Source organism: Dermochelys coriacea, chromosome 7, assembly GCF_009764565.3.
Source record: "Dermochelys coriacea isolate rDerCor1 chromosome 7, rDerCor1.pri.v4, whole genome shotgun sequence".
Taxonomy (NCBI): Eukaryota; Metazoa; Chordata; order Testudines; family Dermochelyidae; genus Dermochelys; species Dermochelys coriacea.
The window spans coordinates 122889047-122910673 of NC_050074.1; the positions used below are offsets into that span (position 1 = coordinate 122889047).

At 49.3% G+C, this 21627-nt stretch overlaps 1 protein-coding gene across 3 annotated transcripts in view; it reads right to left on the minus strand.

The window, feature by feature from the left end:
* Positions 1-18494: 18494 nt before the first annotated feature.
* AS3MT (arsenite methyltransferase) overlaps positions 18495-21627 on the minus strand; it is a 31671-nt gene continuing 28538 nt past the window's right edge. For 2 of the 3 annotated variants that reach the window (XR_005293856.2, XM_038408506.2), the window contains one exon: positions 18495-18692. Coding sequence is in view for 2 of the 3 variants with exons in the window: in XM_038408506.2 (XP_038264434.1) it covers positions 18594-18692 (99 nt within the window). In the remaining variant the exon portion in view is untranslated. Of the gene's footprint in view, positions 18693-20777; positions 20952-21627 lie in introns of all 3 variants that reach the window. The other variant, XM_043519884.1, reaches the window with a different exon arrangement.

Genomic DNA, 21627 nt, shown 5'->3' on the forward strand with positions numbered 1-21627 from the left:
GTCAGGAAAACTGGTTTCTCTGCTTGCTTGCTGTGAGCTATCTACAACCTCATCATCATCTTCCTCGTCCCCAAAACCTGCTTCCGTGTTATCTCCATTGAAGGAGTCAAACAACACGGCTGGGGTAGTGGTGGTTGAACCTCCTAAAATGGCATGCAGCTCATCATTGAAGCATCATGTTTTGGGCTCTGACCCAGATCGGCCATTCGCCTCTCTGGTTTTCTGGTAGGCTTGCCTCAGCTCCTTAAGTTTCACACGGCACTGCTTCGGGTCCCTGTTATGGCCTCTGTCCTTCATGCCCTGGGAGATTTTCACAAATGTTTTGGCATTTCAAAAACTGGAACATAGTTCTGGTAGCACGGATTCCTCTCCTCATACAGCAATCAGATCCTGTACCTCCCGTTCGGTCCATGCTGGAGCTCTTCTGCGATTCTGGGACTCCATCATGGTCACCTCTGCTGATGAGCTCTGCATGGTCACCTGCAGCTTGCCACGCTGGCCAAACAGGAAATTGAAATTCAAAAGTTCGTGGGCCTTTTCCTGTTTACCTGGCCAGTGCATCTGAGTTGAGAGTGCTGTCCAGAGCGGTCACAATGGAGCACTCTGGGATAGCTCACGGAGGCCAATACCGTCTAATTGTGTCCACAGTACCCCAAATTCTACGCAGCAAGGCCAATTTCAGCGCTAATTCCCTTACCGGGGGTGGAGCAAGGAAATTGATTTGAAGTCGAAAAAAAGGGCTTCGTCGTGTAGACGGGTGCAGGGTTAAATTGATTTAACACTGCTAAATTCAACCTCAACTCTTAGTGTAGACCAGGGCTCAGCTTCCTTCTTGCTATGTTAATTTCTTACTTCTCTCCCTTTCATTCTTCACATCCTTCCTGCTGCTCTTCATTACTTTTTGGATCTAGTAACCTGTTAGCTTGCTGTCACTGCTTACTCCTAATTTTCTCACCATGGCAGTGATGCTTTTCACCTCCCAACCACATTTCTTATAAATCCCATCTCCTGTCTTGTATTTTATTGCTCAATCTACCAGTTGTTTAAACAGCCTCCTCTGCATTCCTCCTCCCTGACTGGTCCATGTTTCTCTTCTCCTCTGGGGGTCCTGCTATTTCCACCCAAATCTTTTCACCTTCTCTCCCTGCAACTGCTCGGTTCAAACTGCCCCATTCCCAACTGCCACAAGCCTTCGCCTCCCAACATTCCTTGCCTTGGCCTGTTCAAGGAGACTCTGTGGGTTACACTTGCTACTCACTGTTTGTTTCACCAAGATTAGCACTTTAGCTGGATTTCATCAGGGAGAACAAGGTGCTACTCAGCAGCCCATCCCCTTGACCACGCGTCTTCCTAGTGCCACCCAGCTGTGCCCTTCCAAAGCTGCATGAATATCACTCAGAACCAAAATTAACATCAGTACAACCAATTAACTAATCTTCAGAACATGAACTTCATCGATCCGCACTCAACTGAAACATTATGGACATCCTTACCCCGCCAAGCAGAGTCATCATTAGCCATCCACACACACACACCCATTAGGGAATGTTTTTAATTTGGCTTCCTAATAGTTCCATTAGGTGGCAGCACTGGGAAGCAATGAGCAGTAACAGAGTCACAGGGAGAGAAAGGAAAATGAACCTATGAATTCCCAACCCCTGGGCAAATCAGGATGTTGGGCCTAATTGGGGACCATGGCTTGGACTATCTTCTTGCTAAGATGGCTGCAGACCTAACTTTATAAAAGTCAACACAGGGTGATGACGTTGCTGCAGCTCTGTCCTGGTGATGCAAGCAATCCCTGCCCCCAGTGTGTCTGTTGATTAAGCCGCAGAATATGCGGGGATCAGGGCTGGCTCCAGGCACCAGCTTTCCAAGCATGAGAATGAGGTGGCATTCAAAATGGGGTGGCAGCTCCGCTGCTCTTCCCACTGCGGCGGCAATTTGGTGGCAGCTCCGCTGCTCTTCCTGCCATGGCAGCTTTTGGGCAGCAGCTCCGCCGCTCTTCCTGGTGCAGCGGCAATTTGGCGGCGACTTCTTGGGGCGGCAAAATTGGTAGAGTTGCCCCTGGCGGGGATCACCAGCAACCACACACCACACAACAGAGCTACTAACTCAGGAACCTATCCTTGCAACAAAGCCCGTTGCCTACTGTGTCCACATATCTATTCAGGGGACACCATCATAGGGCCTAATCACATCAGCCATACTATCAGAGGCTTGTTCATCTGTGCATCTACCAATGTGATATATGCCATCATGTGCCAGCAATGCCCCTCTGCCATGTAGATTGCTCAAACTGGACAGTCTCTATGTAAAAGAATAAATGGACACAAATCAGACGTCAAGAATTATAACATTCAAAAACCAGTTGGAGAACACTTCAATCTCTTTGGTCACTTGATTACAGACCTAAGAGTGGCTATTCTTCAACAAAAAAAACTTCAAAACCAGACTCCAACGAGAGACTGCTGAATTGGAATTAATTTGCAAACTGGATACAATTAACTTAGGCTTGAATAGAGACTGGGAATGGATGAGTCATTACACAAAGTAAAACTATTTCCGCATGTTTATTCTCCCCCTCCACCCCCACTGTTCCTCAGACATTCTTGTCAACTGCTGGAAATGGCCCACCTTGATTATCACTACAAAAGATTCCCCACCTCCCCCGCTCTCCTGCTGGTAGTAGCTCACCTTAAGTGATCACTCTCTTGTTACAGTGTGTATGGTAACACCCGTTGTTTCATGTTCTCTATGTATATAAATCTCCCCACTGTATTTTCCACTGAATGCATCCGATGAAGTGAGCTGTAGCTCACGAAAGCTTATGCTCAAATAAATTTGTTTTGACTTGTGCCACAAGTCCTCCTTTTCTTTTTGCGAATACAGACTAACACGACTGCTACTCTGAAACCTCTGGAAGCAGGTGGTTAGACTCCTTCTATGCTTTGCTGATTCACCAATTATCCTGGTTAATACAGAGCGTGGGTCCTGCAGCTCGCAAAGGCTCATTACATAGATGGGCCTTACCTGATTGTTGATTCAGGCCTCATGAGATGATCAGAGGAGGAACAAAGGGAAACACCTGTATTTGGCCGCTTTGGAAGGGAGGCCAGGCATCCTCCATGCTATGGACTGGCTGTTGAGAGTGCAGAGTCTTCTGTTTCTGGGAGGCCCTTGCCTGGCAGAGCAAGGAACATGCTGAAAAGAGGCTGGGCAAAGCTCCCCTTGAGTTGCAATGAACAGTGGGGCTTCAGGGATGGAGTATGTCTTGTGTTTTGGGCACTCCTTGGCATGCCCTACAATGCTGCTGTTTGTGTTGGGGAGGGGGAGGAGGGTGGCGGATAGCAGAGTCCCTGCACAGTCAGAAGCCCCTGCCATGGGGCTCAGAAGGGGAACCTGCTCACTCCTTGCCAAAAGGAGCTCTCCTTTGATGTCTACTGGCCCAGAACGAAGAGCGTGCTAGTTCTACCCTGGCCCTGCCACCACGGGCAGAGTGTCATGACTGGGTCTGCGCAATTAGGCCTAGTCATCAGGGCTGGTGCCAGAATCCAGGGGCCTAGGTCACGGGTCAGACCAGGGTCAGAATCTAAGACCAGTAGCCTGAGTTCGGTCTGATGTCAGGTTCCTAGTACCGATGCAAGGAAGTGGGACTGGAGTCAGAGTTCAAGAGCAGAAGCTGAGAGTCCGAGCAAGAGCCAAGTCCAGCGCCACAACTGGCAGGGGAATCCACCTCTCTGCACAGACATTTCCTGGAACTCCTCATGGGCTTAAATAGGGTGTGTGGACCAATCAGGGGCCACAAGGGAAGCTGTCAATCCGGCCTTCTGAGGTGGTACTTCCTGTGCTTTTTATCCCCACAGGGACTATGGGGTAATGCATGGAAGCTTACCATGGCTGCCGGATAGCAGTGTGGAGACATGGGATGTCCCCCGGATCTGGGATCTAATCCCATCCCCGCAGAACCTCGCCCAGAGTTCCTGAGCGCATAGGGAGGCACGGCCAAGCAGAATAGCCTGGCTGCTAAGCAACAGTTGGAGGTGGCTCTGGTTTTACTGGCAACCCCAACAAGCCAGTAGTGCATGGCCCAGTGGGGAGGTTAGGAAGCAGCACTCAGAAACAACAGCTAAGAGAAGACGATGATCAGGTCCAGTCAAAGAAAAGTAGGCTCTTGTCCAGACTGGAATTGGGCCAGAACACTGTGATCAGGGTCAACACCCCAACTCTTGAGGAAAAAAAAGCAAATCAACATCTCCTCGGTCACCTTCCAGGCAAGGATCTCAAAGCACTTGACAAACCTTACAATGTGCTGGCGAGGTAGGGAAACATTTAGCTTCATTTTACAAAGGGCCAAGCAGACAGAAGTGACTGACCCCCCATCCCACAGTGAAGCCAGGAAGAGAGTCGAGATCTCCCAGGAACCTCATGCCCATCCCCTTGGACGGTAGGGACAGGAGCTGGAATGGCCACAATTGCTCAGGACCTCAGTCTTTCCTCAAATCAGGCACTTTCAGCAGTACAACGTCTCCAAATGCAAGGCTGGTTAACTGGCTCCACAGGGAGAGCATCACTTATGGAGTTGCCAATGTTCAGCCCCTAGATTTGGGGTGGGGAAGAATCACAAAGAACCAGGTTAAGCAAGACACCCTGCATGGAACTGCAGGAGAGATTTTCAGAGGCAGTCCTTCCCCTTTGTGCTGGCACTAAAGCCCCACAGCCCCTGGACACTGCCTTGCACCTGTTAACGATTCTGTACCAGGCGGTAAACCCAGGAACAGCAGAGGAAAGAAGATACAAATTCACAGGCCCTTCTAGTCTGTCAGCAAGATGGACTGTATTACAGCATGTGCCTGAACATCTGTGAGAGGAGCAGGAGAGGGGGCCAGATGCTGGCAGATGAACACTACAGCAAGCAGAAATGTGTACAGACAAGCCAATAGCAGGGAATAATGAAGTCATTCTGAGTATTAGTATTACGTAGCACCTACAGCCCCAGCCATGCAGCGGCACCCCACTACTCTAGGCACTGTAGGAACAATGTCACTACAGTGATCAGTGAGATAAGTCAGTGATCTCAGTGCACCAGCCGCTAACTGGGGTAAAGTTTTCTGGAGGCACCACGGCAAAGAGTTTGAAGGAGGGATATGAAGGAAGTTAGTTCTGTGGATGTTTCCGGGGAGCGTCCCAAGCATGAGGGGCAGCATGTGAGGAAGCATGAAGATGCTTGTTTTAACAGTTACCATCGACGATGCACCATGGGCCAATCAGAGTTTGGACAGACAGGTATGGAATGGAGAGGTAGATTTGTGAGTCATCAGCATAGAGATGGTAGTTGAATTTGTGTTTATGCTGAGATTATCCAGCAATAAAGTTTAGAGGGAGAAGAGAAGGGATGGAGAGAAGGGAGACCAAGGACAGTGCCCTGTGCACCAGCTGCAGAGGCTGTGCCCGACTGAGGGATCCAGGTCTCAGAGAGCCAGGTACTGGATAGAAACGTGGATGTGGATGGCTGTGATCTTTTTAGAGATGTAGTGGGCATTCCCATTCGCCAGAGAAGGGGAGAGGGCTCGGCGTGAGATTAGAAATGGTGGCACCTGTGGAGCATAGGCGGAAGTGGGCCAAGGTGTGGGAGAGCCAAGGCCGAGGGAAAGAGGATTGGGTACAGTGCATGGGAACCCTGGAGAGGTGAGGATAACCAGGAAGAGGAGCTGGAACCCATGCAGGGAAGGGAGGGTGGAGAACAGATGTTATGATGCAGAAGAGGGCGTGGTAAGAGCCATGGGAGTGGCAGAGGGAGAGATGAAACGGGAGGCTTCTTACTAGTTGGTCCTGGCTGAAAAGGAGGTACTGTTGGTGTGGGGCAGTGCAAGCAGCATGGAAGAGAACTCCTAGCCAGCCCTTTGATACAAGGGCATCCACAGCACAGCATGTGAGCATCCTGAACTGAGCAGAGATACCAGAAATGTGGGGGGGTCTTGTGGGAAGCCCTCAAATTCTGCGCTGATTTAGACGGAAATGGCGTAGTCATCTAAGTAGCAGCTCTACAGAACCTAGACTCTCCCACAGCCATGGAGTTGAATCACTGCAGAGCTGGCTATGCCCGGCCTTCCAAGGTAAATCGACTGGGTGGGTTCTTTGTATGAGATTGTAAAAGGCAAATTCTGCATGGACATTGAAGATTATAGGGCCCTTCCCAAGTTCGGGGCTTGTCCAGTGTCTTTGGCCAAAGTGTTCCCTCTCCCTCTATTGCTGGCTCTAGGCACCAGTGTTAGGATATAGATATTCAGACCTGTCTGTAAAGGCTGATACTCTAAGAATGTAGGTCTATGTTTATCATTTAGCTAGTAATAGAGATATACAAGAAAGAATCTGTGTAAGGGCCTTTTCTCACCATGACAGTCTGTTCTTAGGCTAAGGCCTTTGGCTAAGCAGCAGGCGCAGCCATAAGCTGGGAAGCGACCGGTCACCTCCTCACATTCCAAATGAGTCAATCTGGGGCTGTTCGGAAGGTCATCCGATCTATAACCTGGTCCAGAGAAAGGGAATAGCCTAGAAGATGTAAAAGGAAATTCAGCTTGATAGTTTTCTGTCTGGTAAGAACTCACTTATCAATAGACACAGCTGGGAAACCCTTACGTCTTTATAGATGTAGTTGTGAAATCCTCACTTCAGTATTGTTTTGTCATTATAGTTCCCACTTTGCTATTGTTTATTGGCATGGTCTCTGTCTGGTTCTGTGATTGTTTCTGTCTGCTGTATAATTAATTTTGCTGGGTGTAAACTAATTAAGGTGGTGGGATGTAATTGGTTAGCTAATCATGTTACAATATGTTAGGATTGGTTAGTTAAATTTCAGTAGAATGATTGGTTAAGGTATAGCTAAGAATATTATTATATAAATTAGGGGCAAACAGGAAGTAAATTGGGATTTGAAAGTAAGGAAAAAGGAACTTGGATTTAAGCTTGCTGGAAGTTCACCCCAATAAACATCGAATTGTTTGCACCTTCAGACTTCAGGTATTGTTGCTCTCTGTTCATGCGAGAAGGACCAGGGAAGCGGGAGAGTGAAGGAATAAGCTCTCTAACATCTTGGTGCTGGGACCTGGGTACATCGCATCGGATAGGTGAGTGGCAGCCTGTAAGTCCCCTTCCCCAACAGTCCGCGCAGCTGCTTGGAGGGGGAATGGCAAACTCTCGTGATGGTAGTTGTGGGTTCTGGCAAGCTGGGTAACGGATTTTTTGATCAAATGGATAAGGAAGAATCAGGGCCCATACCAGGTGCAGGGGTTCAACTGGGCTGAGATTGAGAAGGAGATGGGAGAGGTTTTGGGAGACCCCAAGGGAAAGGAGTGTAGGAAATAGGGAATGGTATTACAAGGTTTGTGTGCTGGGATGGCAGACTGGGTAAAAAGGGAAGCTGATCTCCTCCAGCACATTAAGGATTTGGAGGGGATTGGGGAACAGCAACAGATTTTAACAGAAAAATCCGTGTTAGCAGTAGAGGTAGCGGATTTGAAGGCACGGGATGCTACACGGACAGAGGATTCTTGTGAGGCAATCCGGAGAGAGAGGGACGAACCGCTGGGGAGCATAGGAGACATAGAGGAGGAATTGTATCAATGTAAACATGGGGGCAATGGACTTGGAGACCCCAAACCATCCGCCCCCCCAATGGAACTGAAGGAGACACCTCCACCACCCTACCCTGAAAAAACACTGTACCCACCACTGCCAGTGGACGTTGTAAACCGGCGATCCACAGATCCACAGTTACAGCCCCTGCGAGAGAGGCTACCTGGGAGGAACTGCAGGAGGTAGGAGTAGTGGCCCCGGTTGTGGGGTGGGGGGACCATGCCCCACAAGTAGTAGAACAGGCAGAAATCCGCCCCTTGTCCCTGAAGGACCGGGAGGCAGTACTGGGCCGTTTGGGAAAGGTACCCCAGGATGATTGGGATCAGTTTGTGCTGTGGCTAGTGGAGGTGGGCAGGGAGATGGAGGGTCTAACTCCTGAGGACCAGGTGATGTTATGGCATAGTCTTTTGGGACGAGGTACCTTGGGAATCAATGTGGCAGGAGTGGCACACCCATTTCTAATCCCCGGACAGGTGGCAAAACTGTTGTTTGGGGTGTACTCTCATACTGTGGGGATGAATAAGATGAAGCGAATCCCTGGGGAAACAGGGCGGGACACACTTAATCGCATACAGGCATGGGCACGGTGCTGGGTGGATCCCCTGGACGGTCCATGGGTGATGCCCCAGGCAGGGGCACGGGGACTTGGTGGGAGTGTGGAGCAGGATAGGGGTGTGGAATTGCTGGAGAAATGGTTGGAGCTGAGCGATCCGCAGTTCGTGGGCATTTAAGGATGCAGCACTCTGAACTTGCTCCCAAACAGCTACCCCAGTTTCTGGAACAGGCAGATGTGTGGCAGCAGATGCGTCAGGGGGAAGAGTCAGTCCATGCTATTACTGTGGGGGATCAATACAAGGTGGAAAGGGGTGGGTCAGCCTGGAGAGGAGGAGGTAGAAGGAAAGTTTGTGGCTTTGGGGGGGTAGTCAGGGACAAGCGGGCAGCTATAGAGCAACAGTTCCAGAGACTGTAGGCTAAACTGACTACCCAGGATCTTACCAGATCAGGGGGAAAGTGGCCCCAGAGGCCAAGGGACTGGGACTGCCTGAAATGCCAGGCACACCATTTCGCGTGGAGACAGGAATGTGTTCAGTGCCCAGACCCCCGGTCCCCCTGTGAATCAGTGGGAGGGACAGAGGTGGGTGCTGCAACTTAGGGGTGCCCTGGGAGGCGTCCTGTCCATGTTCTCAGTTTAGGACAGGATGCATCTGGTCGCCCCACACTCCAGGGGGCAATCGGAGGCAGTCCATGAGGGATTTTTTGATAGACACTGGAGCAGCCATCAGTTTAACCACATGGGGACAAGGGAGACCCTCAGAAGGACTGTGACAATTGTAGGGGCAACAGGAGGGGAGACACAGTTAACCCTGAGGCGGGTACAAATCAAAGGAATCTGGGGGGGAAGGGGAGATTATGTGGTGTTGTAATGATTGCTTAATCTGTTGGGAGCAGGAAATTTACAAAAACTGGGACTTGTACTGGATTTAGCCCATTGGGTGTGTTTACTGGGGCAAACGCAAGGACGGTCAGGGCTATACCATTCCCATGGGGATAGCCACTATCACCATTAAAGCGGCACATGCCCTCCCACCAACCCCGGCTGGGTGGGAACACATCCATGTGTGGGCTAAGGATAACCTGGATTGTGGTAGGGGCAGCATGGAGGTACTGATGGAGGGAGGGGACCGTCCTCCACAGAAACAGTATCCTATTCCTCGGGAGGCATTGGCAGAGATGGGGGCAACTATTGGGGAATTGGAACAGAGGGGACTGATTAGGGCATTTGCATCCCTTTGTAATGCTTTCTCAATGTGGCCAGTGCTCTAAATGCTCTGGCCAATTCGCCAGCCTCAGTGGTGGCAGCGTACCCTGAAATGTTGGCCCATATTGGACCCCAATTCCGAATTTTCACTGTTTTGGGACGGGTGCAACTGATCCAGTCCCTGCACTGCTTACAGATGTTAAAAGCTTGCAAAGTTTTCTGGGTCTAACTGGATTTTGCAGGGATTTTGTGGCCAATTATGCAGAAATAGCCCAGCCTCTATTTGATCTAACCTGAGCCTCAACTTAGGAATGGTCAGAAGAGTGTACTGAGGCAGTGAGAGTGCTAAAGGAAAACCTGGCCAGTGCTCCAGCGCTGGCCTCCCCGGATGGGAAGAAATTCTTTTATCTGTACCCTTTGGTATCTGACACTACCATTGGTTGTGCATTAACACAGGAGTATAGAGCAAAGGACCGACCTGTGGCCTTTGCCTCTTAACTTTTGAGTGCTGTGGAACTGAAGTATGGATGGTGTGAAAAGGTGCTGTTGTGCTCCTACTGGGGAGTAGGGAAATTCAAATACCTCCCGGGAATGCAGAAAGTAATAGTCTGATCTCACGGGAATGCAGAAAGTAAGTCCGATCTCATCATGATCCCCTGCAACTGTTAAACATGCACATTATCTTACAGGGACAAGTGAGTGGGCAGCATATTCCAAATGGTTACTGGCTCTACAGGCAGGTTGCTGCATAATTGGCCACAAAATCCCTGCAAAATCCAGTTAGACCCAGAAAACTTTGCAAGCTTTTAACATCCGTAGGCAGTGGCAGGGACTGGATCAGTTGCACCCGCCCCAAAACAGTGAAAATGCGGAATTGGGGTCCAATATGGGCCAACATTTCAGGGTACACTGCCATCACTGAGGCTGGCGAATTGGCCAGAGCATTTAGTGCCCTGTAATCCATCCACTTCTATTAAAGCAGAAGTGTTAAAGGAACCCATAGTCTGGGAAGCTGGATTATATCTGGCTGGCACCCCACACCAATGTGAAGCCAGCCCAGGTAAAACCCAACATCAGGTGTGTCGGGCGGCTAACCCCAACCAGGTAAAGGAGGGGACACTGGTGTGGTTTTTGGATGGAAGTTGTAGGTATCAAGGGGGACGGAAAACTCCAGGCTTAGCTGTCGTGGGAATCGGAGGCAATGAGACAGTCGGCACCACTGGTTTCTCACTAGAAGCCAGGTCAGCTCAGAAGGCAGAACTGGCAGCCTTGCTAACAGCTTTCAATGAAGTGGATCCCAAATTTGAGCCAGAATGTTGGGTGTGGTAGATTCAGATGATATATTTCGTGGGGTCACATTAATGCTGAGATGGTGGGCGGATAATCATTTCAGGGCAACAGATGGCTCCACAATCAAGCATGCTACCTGGTGGAAGCGAGTGGAGGAGCTCAGTCACTGTTTTAAATGGATCAACGTGCCAAAGATAAAGGCACACAAGAAAACAGGACCCCTAAGCAAAGGAAATAATCTGGCCGATGTAGAGGCCAAGTGGGCTGCAACAGAGGCCCCCCCATGGCCCTGGGAGCCAGAAGAGACTGTGCCTGTAGCCGTGCTAACAAGAAGCGGGGTGGATACAGATCAGGGAGGGCGAATTCGAGAGTTGCAAGAATCTGACCCAGGACTGGAAGGCATCATGAAACTTGGGGACAGGCATGTGCCAAAGGTGGAACTAATGGAAGGGATTTGGTGTGTCTTTACAACTGAGGAACCAGTAATGTTGTGCCCTCAGGGAAGTTGGACGGCTTTCTTAAGCTGGGTGCATGGAGGCTTGGCAGGGGGACACCCTGGGTTTGAGGAGGCACTGGGAACTTTAAAAAGGTTGTGCTGGTGGCCAGGAATGGCAGCTGGTTTAAAATCACATCTGGACCATTGTTTGGACTGTGCCAGGCACAGCCCACCTCACAAGGTACTAAGGGGAAAATTAATGAGACAAGCCCCAAGGGGACCATGGGAAAGAATACAACTGACTACAGAGGACCCTACCACCAGATCACAGGAAAAACCGATTCATGGTGGTGGTAGTGGATGCTTTCAGGAGGTGGGTGGAAGCTTTCCCCACAAAGTATCAAACTGCCCAGGTAACTGCTGAAATATTGGTAAATGAGGTATTCACTCGCTGAGGGGTCCCAAAGGTGATTGACTCAGACCAAGGAGCTGCTTTACGGTCAGATCTGTTAGGGGAGCTATTGGCCCTCACTGGAATCACACAGTTGTTGCATATTGCTTATCACCCACAGGCTGTGGGGCAGGTGGAACGCATGAACCGCACCATTAAAAGTGAGCTAAGAAAGGGAGTGGAAATGGCAGGAAAAAACTGGTCACAATTACTGCCCTTTGTCTTAATGAGAATAAGGGCCTGAGAATCAAAGGGCACAGGATTTTCTCCATATGAAGCTCTCATGGGAAGGCCCATGGAACGGTGGGAAAATCTACTTGCCCCAGTACCTGGGGAAGTCACTACACACGGCTTAACACAAGAATGGATTTTAACTCTAATCGAACATGTAAAACAAGTACAGCAGGCAGTGGCCTGGCGAGACGAGCAAGGAGCAGTAAGAATCAAAGCATGGTATGACCTACCTGGGGAGCGTAATCTACCCATGGTGGAAGATCTAGTGATGTACAAGATTCCAGATCAACACCATCCATTCCCAGCTCCTAAATGGAAGGGCCCCTATCTTGTCCTTGACCAATTAGGGCCCAGTCTGCTATTACTGGGTACAGAGAATGGAGGACGGGAGTGGGTTCACTGCACGCAAATAAAAAGGTACAAAGAGGGGATTGGGAAAGGGGACGTGTAAATTTTATGTGTATATTTCAGGTTAATTCAAAAAGGAGAAAAGGATGAAAATTCCCTGGCCCTGGATGGAACAATTACTAGTGCTAATCACAATTGTCACGTTTACAAATTCTATTCAGAGCCCACGATGCGATGTGTCAAAAGGAGGAAACACATGGATGGCTACACATGCAACCTGTGGTAATAAAGCTAACAAAGACTATGAGACTCTCCCCATAGAAAGATGTACCACTAATACTCCAACAGGAATTTGGCAGTGTCGGTATATGGTTTATGAATTAGATGGGGGAATCCCAACCAGGTGGAGAATATCAAATTTATCAGGAAATGTCGCATGGTACTCCCTGGGTGCTGCCATGATTAACGATAGTGGAAAACACAGTTACCCAGCTATGTGGTTTGTTACAGAGGGTCCAAAGAATATAACCCTCTGGTCTCCTGGAGCAAATGAACCCTCTTGGGAAAATAGGGCCCCGCATTTAGGGTGTGATGTTACCATATGTAACCACAATGGTACTTCCATGGAAGATAATCCCCGAAGGTGTGATTGTTATGTACAGATTACATTAGGCGTAAAATCCTCTTTGGGATGCTGGAAGAAAAGGAGTACTTGGGGCACCTTAGAGACTAACAAATTTATTAGAGCATAAGCTTTCGTGAGCTACAGCTCACTTCAGCGGATGCATTTGGTGGAAAAAACAGAGGGGAGATTGATTCTGAAATTTGGGATGCTGGGTGTATGATGAGTCAACTATTTTACAGAATGTAACCCTACAGGTGATATGGATGCCAAGTTGGAAGAATCCAAATTTAAAATGGCCACAGTCTGGAGCCGAGAATATTCCTCGACGAGCAAATGTGTGGGAGCCATTGTGGGAACAGGTGCAGCCAGCACTTTTTAACATGTACTTTCACTCTATTACATGGGTGGTATGTCCCAAGGAATGGTGGGTGGACCAAATTCATCCTAATTGTAGTATGTACATAAAAGGATTGAAACAACAATTCAATGGATGGGTGAGGGGACACACCTGGAATTGTTCTCGGAAAAGGGGATTGTGGGCAGCAGGGAACGCTATGCTGGGTACATGGAATCTGGGGGACGAGTGGGTAACCAAACAATTAGTAAGACAAAATGTGAAATTTCAACAACAAATTAATGAATTAATGGCACAGCAACTATCAGCAGTTGCCACAGGGTGGAGGACAGCAGTAGAGGTAAACCTGCAGTTAACTCATTGGGCAGGGGACCTGGTGACAAAGGTGGGGGATGGCTTCAGAAGACTAACATGGGGAGAAGTGTGCATAGGTATTCAAAATGCTCAGTTAATGTTAATGGATATTATGAGAGATGCTTGGTCAGAACAATGGCCTTCAGTATTAAATCAGGAGGCTAGCCCATATTTATCCACAATTGCAAAAAAATACCCATCTACCTGGAAAATAACATCCCCGAGCTGTGGGGACAGTTCTTGTGTATGATACCATGGGAAGGAAATGCAAATAAGGTGGTTCCCTTGAACCCTATGGGAGTAAGTAGGGAAGGGGGAGCGCGTTGGGAGCCACTAGGCAATAGGTGGGGGGGGTGGAATGGGGTAAATTGGACTGTCATCACATTAAGCAGTTGTATATCCAGAGGAGGAATACAGATGTGCCCCCTCTCCTATGACTATGGAGGAGCAGGATCAATGGCCTATTGCAGAGGGGGGACATTTAGGGGTAATGTATATGGGTACGGTGTATTCTGTTTGGAATGTATGCAATCCTGCAATATAACACTAGGAGGCAAAATCCTTCCAGTGTATGACCAAATTATGAACTTCTATACACTGCCACCTGGACTATGGTGCACCAATGGATCAGTGGACTTAATCATTGTAAACAATCAAACCGGCACCTACTACCCCATACTGTACCAAGTAGTTGAACTAGTTTGGACAACACCAAATTTCACTGTGGATATTCAATGGACACACAATATGGACAAAAGTACACAAAGTTTACAAGAGCAACTTGCTGCAAGCACCAACAGTTGGACACACTTACAATACACACTACAGGATGGCGCTGACAAAATTTTAACCTTATCAAAGGAGGAGAAGCAGTGTTTTTGGTGGTGGCCAGGATGTTGGACCATACTGCAGTGGTCAGGACTCTTGGTGTTGCTGTGGATTATCATAGCAGCTGGTGTATTGTTAACTATATGTGTGTTACATTGCATATGGAAACGACCAAGAGGGGCATAACCCCCTAGAGATCAGACACTAATTATAAGCTATAAGTAATGTAGTAAGCCCCCCACCTCCCAGTGTACTAGACAACCCGGACCCAACCTTCTTGGGCCCACTATACTTGGAAGTCTGGAACACTAATTGGAATAGTTGTAGTATGTCCGTACGAGAAAAGGTGCAGGGTATGGTAATACACAAGGGGCAGTGGGACAGATGGAGCATCGACACCTTCCACCTTGATGCCTGGCCCTATCAGGAAAGTATGTTGCCATGTGTCTTATGCTTTTCCAGGGATACCTGGGCAGGAGGATCCCAAAAGAAAAAGAAAAAAAAGGGGTGGAGTATTAGGATATAGATATTCAGGCCTGTCTGTAAACGCCGATACTCTAAGAATGTAGGTCTATGTTTATCATTTAGCTAGTAATAGAGATATACAAGAAAGAATCTGTGTAAGGGCCTTTTCTCACCGTGACAGTCTGAGGCCCTGAGTCATCATTCTTAGGCTAAGGCCTTTGGCTAAGCAGCAGGCGCAGCCATAAGCTGGGAAGCGACCGGTCACCTCCTCACATTCCAAATGAGTCAATCTGGGGCTGTTCGGAAGGTCATCCGATCTATAACCTGGTCCAGAGAAAGGGAATAGCCTAGAAGATGTAAAAGGAAATTCAGCTTGATAGTTTTCTGTCTGGTAAGAACTCACTTATCAATAGACACAGCTGGGAAACCCTTACGTCTTTATAGATGTAGTTGTGAAATCCTCACTTCAGTATTGTTTTGTCATTATAGTTCCCACTTTGCTATTGTTTATTGGCATGGTCTCTGTCTGGTTCTGTGATTGTTTCTGTCTGCTGTATAATTAATTTTGCTGGGTGTAAACTAATTAAGGTGGTAGGATATAATTGGTTAGCTAATCATGTTACAATATGTTAGGGGAATTAAATTTAGTTAAATTTCAGTAGAATGATTGGTTAAGGTATAGCTAGGAATATTATTATATAAATTAGGGGCAAACAGGAAGTAAATTGGGATTTGAAAATAAGGAAAAAGAAACTTGGATTTAAGCTTGCTGGAAGTTCACCCCAATAAACATCAAATTGTTTGCACCTTCGGATATTGTTGCTCTCTGTTCATGCGAGAAGAACCAGGGAAACAGGAGAGCGAAGGAATAAGCTAACAACCAGTAGCTGTCTGTGTCTCTCCGAGAGGTGGCTGCGTTTCAGTGGTGATGTACATATGGTAGAACCTCACTGATCTCCATATTCTGTAAAACACACTCACGAAAGATGCCTCTTCCCAACTATCTGCAAAGATTTAATAGCGGGGTCTTCCCCATGAAGTCTACTACTAGCAGCACTTTATGACCTAAGTCCTGAGAGCACCCACAACCAACTCCCACAGCAGTCAATGCTCAGCTCCTTTCAGGATTTGGCCCCATTCTTTTTTAAGGTACGTTACTTACAACACTTGGTTCATTTAATCTGAACTCTCCCAATTAAATAAAATTTGCATCCATTTCCACTCCCCTCTTGTACCTTCCAGTCTTCTCATCCTTCAAGCTCCACTCCATAGTCTCTTGTTGAGAGTGGAATTAGGAACGCCACAGTGTCACCATGTTGCGTTCTGATTCTGACCTGACCTGACTCTGAACTCCTGTTGTGTTCTATGCTGTGCAATGGTCAGAACTTCACCCTGGCCCGAGTGAATTAATGAGCCTCTGATGCATAGCGTTTGCAAAGCACTTTAGGAGGGAAAGCATCCTGTACCTGGTAACAATACTGCCAAGCTGCCTGCATTAGCTACGCCCACTGTAATCAGTGCAATCTCCATGCTGTATATGGCCATGATGAAAAGCATATTTTTCTGGGCTTACAACAGACACCAACATTAAATTAAACCGTCTCACTCAGACTGCAGCTGGCTGTTCACTCCTCACACAGATCTGCAAAAACACCCTCTGTGTGAGGATGTCTGCATGCTTTATAGACAACTTCTTAATGGTCACAGCCTTTGGCATGCTAAGCATTATTGGCCTCGTTTTACAGAAGTTAAATATTTGTTGCTGTCGACCTCTGTCTCTGTTAATGCAACTTCTGGCTTCTGAAGCCCAAAAAACAGGCAAAGGCTTCAGGAGAATTTTAAAGGAAAAATGTGTTTTTACAGTGTGAAATTGGGAGAAAGATCATCAGCACATGCCATGCCACCTTGTGACCACCAGCTGTCAGTCTTTGCACAGCTCCCAGTCCTCTTCCTGTCACCTATACCACTGCAAGGTTAGCTGTATTTACAAATGCAGCTGCCAAGTTTTGATCCTTACGCTACTTGCACAAGCCCGACTATTTCAACACAGTATAAAATAGGCAAGTTCAGCTCCTCTTCAGTTGTCATGATCAATGTGGAGAGGGATTTACCTGCTTCCCAGCAGCAGTCCCCTTCAACGCTGCAATGCTTTACCATCCACAGAAGGGAATGGAAGGAGCTGATTCTTTTTTTTAAGAGTCCCCCTCTCTAACCACCCTCCCCCTTGCCAGTCCCCGAGACTTCAGATCCAAGCGCTAAAGGGGGATCTGCAAGCCCAGTTACAATGCTCCTCTCCCCTGCAACACCTACAGAAAGACCTGCAGCGTTTGGGCCAAAAGACCCATACAGCTGTTAGGAAGCGGGGGATGGGGGGAGGCGACAGTAGGGCGGTGCTCAGACATGAGCAATAGACGGCCTCTAGAGGCTGATGCTAGAAGGTGCCGAGTGTAACAGAAACTCCACTGTCAAGGGGATTCACCATTTGTAACTGCAACCCACCTCAGGCCCCCGCAGCCAGGAAAGGAAGGGCATTCTCCTACCAGCTGTGTGTGGGGCACAGCCCTGCTTACCAAGCCCACTCCATGAGAGGCTGAGGGCTCTCAATTCCCACTCATTCCACCAGGGGAGGGCGCTCAGCCCCTCCTAAGGCAGAGCTTTCCTCTGGAGTGCTGGGTGAGCATGAAGATGGGATCTGCCCCTAGACTAGCTGTGGTAGGCGTTGGGCCCATGGCACGGGGAAAGCGATTCCCTGCTATTATTCACAACTGCTCTCTCTCAGCCTCCTCTCCCCTCCACCCAGACCCCAGGCGCCTCTCCTCCAACCCACCAGGTGTTTGCCTGCGATTTGGCCTGGATGCAATGTGAGATTTACTGGCTGCTGGACGCTGCCACTGAGCATGTTACACCTTCTTACATGAGGCTGAGGCCTAGTTTGACCTTCCCTGCTTCGAGCTAGCAGCAGATAAGAAAGGCTTCTTGTAGTGCTTGGCCCATCTAGCCCCCAAGGTCAGGACTGCCCTACCAAAGGGAGCGGTTCCATTTAAATGGCCAGATATATAACCAGTCACCACATCCCAGGCCACAAATAGCAGCTGGGTGCCCTCAGCACGCAGCCTAAGAGTACTTACTCAGGGAAGAGGCTGAAGGCAACAGAGCCAGGAAGTTCCACTGTGGGAAGGAAGAATGCATGCAAGGGGGTGCACTGCACAGCACCATGTGGCTGCCTGCTTCCCCAGCGCACCAGGAGGGTTTGGGGCAGAGTGGGGCTGGAGCTGCACTTCCCACATGGGTAAGCCAAGGAGAGGGGACAGTGTAAGCCCTGAGGCAGGGAACGGCTCCAAGGACACACTGCAGCCTGGGAAGAGCATATTCCCTCAAACTGTGCCCTGGGCCTTACAAGGGATTGGCTGGTCTCAAATAACCTCAGTAAATAATTTTGACCCCTGGGATCCAGCCTCATCAGAGTCTATTCTGAGTTAGACAAAGCACTGGTCAGTTTCATGCCCCTGCAGTTAATTAGGTCCCATGATTAGATCTTCCTCATGGCTTGAACAGAGATGGGTTTGTTCTGAACAATTAACATGGTGCCTACAGATAAACAGGCTATCTTCTGATTGCAGCCATGCACCAGGGCTGGAGCCTGGGGGACGGCTGGGGTTTATCTAATCTCATTGCACAGTGCTGCGAAGCTGTGAAGCGCTCAGCATCATTACCTATGTTATTAATTTTTAATTGCTGTTCAGTGATGAGTAACAAAAGCGGCTCTGATTCTTCAGTCTGCTTTGCTGGTTCCTGCTGCTGGATACTCAGTTTTCAGCAGCACCCTTTGCGGCCACAGCAGTCCGCCGTCTTGGGAGCAAGGCTCTTTGCTTCCAACCGCTCCACTAATTGGAATGGATCAACAATCTTTTCCTACAGCAAGGAAACAAAAACAGCACTAAGTCAGATTTGAAGGAAAGGCTGCCACTGCCAGCTGGTTTTCCCAGGTGCTGGGAGGAGGGCTGTGAACTCCTGGGAACCTCCCCATTGTCTCACCATTACACAGCCCCCATCAAAGTATTGCTAGCGCCCTCTCTCTGGCTGAGCAGGACTGGATGGGATCCCTTCCTGTGCTCGTCCAGCCCCCTCTTCAACTGGCTGGCGAGCTCATACCTCAGACCCTTCCTGCCATCCCCTGCTCCCACAGCTTTTTAACATGGATCCAATTGTTGGGCACCCACAAAACCATCTCCCTCTTCATTCCCCTACCACTCCTCATAAAGCCACATGTCTTCCTCAGCCTCTCAACAGCAGCCTCACCAGCTCAGGGAGAGTCACAAATGTCAGCCCCAGGGGCCCAGCCGCAGAGATTTTGTGCCACTGAGCTAGTTGGCTGGCAGGCTGCATGCTCCTGGGGGCAGGGACCATGTTGATTGCGCTATAGCATGTCAGCAATCAGGCAAACCGTAAAACTGCTCCCTCCACTTGGGTTGTGACTGCATCAGCACTCAAGCTGCAGGCTGGGGTGAGGTCAGTCCAAGCATAAGCCACCAGCGGTGGTGGTGTGTCAGTAGGTGGCGCTCTTCCCTCTCCCATACTTCTCACTAGAGCACGTGGGACTCCCAGCCAATCCTATTATGGGTAACTGCACCCTGCATATTTCAGCAGCCCTGCTGATTCTACTGGATACAACCCCCTGCTCCACTGCCTGTCCTGCACCATCACAAGGGACTGGTCAGATCCTTATGTGGCCTGCAGCGTTTCACCCCAGAGGTGGCTGCATGGGCAATGGGAGCCCCCTGAGAATGGAGCATGCAACGCTGCACAGCCTATTGGCAGCTCTGTCAATCAGCGATGACTCTCTCCGAATCTGACTGTTCAGGTTCCCCCCAGGGAGATGTGCCCCTGACCACGGCAACGTGCAGGACTGAGCCAAACCCACAGTGCTTTCTTTCGGTTCACGAAGGGGAAGGCAGTCCCAGTAGGAAACGGAGAGGCGCAGGGGGAAGGAAGTGGGAAGCCAAGCTGTGACATCAGCCACTGCCATCTAGGTGCTAAGCTCCTAGCCACTTGCAATATCCCCGAGAGGAGAGGGGTATCAGTCAAGGGAACACTGGCAGGCCACAGGGCTGAAGGTATTTGAATTCTTCACCCGCTGGGTGGGCCAGAGTTAGGGTGCTGGAGAAAGCAGATTGGTTTGGAGAGCTCAGCCTGGGGTCTCAGGCACCAGCCCAATGTCCAGGGTGGGAACACTGCAGGGAAAGGTGAAACCCAACCCGGCTCCCATTGCAGCGGGAGGAGCTGCAATTTCATTAACATGTTTCTGTTAATAGGAAGGTTTGTAAAAAGAATCCTCCCCTCCCCCAGCCTGCCCTTTGGGAGTTAATCCATCCAATCCCCTCTCTCCACAACGTGCTCTGGCCCTCACACTGTGAAGGCTGGGGTTTCCTTGTTTCAGTTATAAACAGCCTCCCAGCCCTGGGCTGAGGGAGGTACATCGCAGATGCCAGCCCCACGCAGTCAGACACGAGAAGTCAGCCCCTGCCACCCACAGCATCAGCAATTTGGAAATCTCTTTTGCTTCTGCTTTTTGAGCCCATAAGGCATCACTTTGAGCTTTTCTCTGCAACCAGGAGGGCTAGAAATATCTGTGTCAATAAAAGCCAAGAGTCTCCTGTAATCACCTGCCTCCGGGAGTTGAGGCTTTTAGATGGGTACGAAGAAGTGAAGTGACTTAGCCAAGGCAACACAGGGAGGCGATGGCCTGCCTGGCTCCCATGCCTGAACTGGTATCATCCTTCCTCCCTTTAAAGTACAGACAGAATTCCTTGAGCCCTACCCTACCATCAAGGCTGTAAGAAAGCTTCTCCTAGCTGCTTTCCCAGCCTCCCCAGGTTGTTCAGGCTAATTAGCCACGAGCTATCACCAGTGGCATAAGCCCCTGCTCTATTTGCAGATCCCTGACATTGCTGGCTGGCCAGTAAGCACCCCCGATCCTTTCGTTAGCGGAGAACTAACCCTTAGCCCACCGCACCAGCTGCCTGAGCTGTGCCTCAGGCACCACTGACAAAAATACACTCCTGGAAAGAAATCCACAAAGCAGGCCCACACAACGCTGTCCTTAGCTGGGGCTCCTAGGGCACGATACCTGCACCCAGTTACAGATGATCTGTGGGGCTCTGCTTTGCTCGGTTGCCATGAAGAGGCAAAGAGAAACAAAAAATGTGCCTGTGCCTTTAACAAACAACTCCAAATGCGGCAAGGCCAGCGATTATGAAGCCCCCAGTCCCTTGAGCACATTCCTGTCTTTCCCCTCCGATAAGCCCTGCACAAATGGAGGTTATGCAACTCATCCTTCTCCCAAGAACTGTACGAGAGTTCATTCACATTTGTAAAGCGTTCAGAAAGCCATGGATGTGAGTCTCCAGAGAAGTGCAAAGTACACGGGGGGGGGGGGGGTTGAGTTTCAGAGACACTGAAAGTCCGTGGGAGTTGGGTGCTTGACTCCCATCTGTGCCTCTAAGAATCTCCCCCCAGCTCCCTACGAACAGTTTGTTTCAGAAGAATGGAAAGTCACCCACTTGGTGCCCAGCTCAAATCAAACGAACCCTGGGTGAATGGACTCAGGGAGTGTCAGGCCAGGGAGCTCACTCCACTAAAAAGAAAACTGATGCAGTGTATTTATGGAGAGAATCATGAACACACACACACACACACCCTCAGCCCACTCATGCAAACACCTCTGGGATGGTTTAATTGGCCTTTCAAACAAGCTAAGGGGCTTCAGAAAGAGTTAAACAGCAGCAAAGAAGGACCCAGCAGTTCTAATTTACTGACCTTCCCAAGCGTCTGACTGCGTCCAGCACAA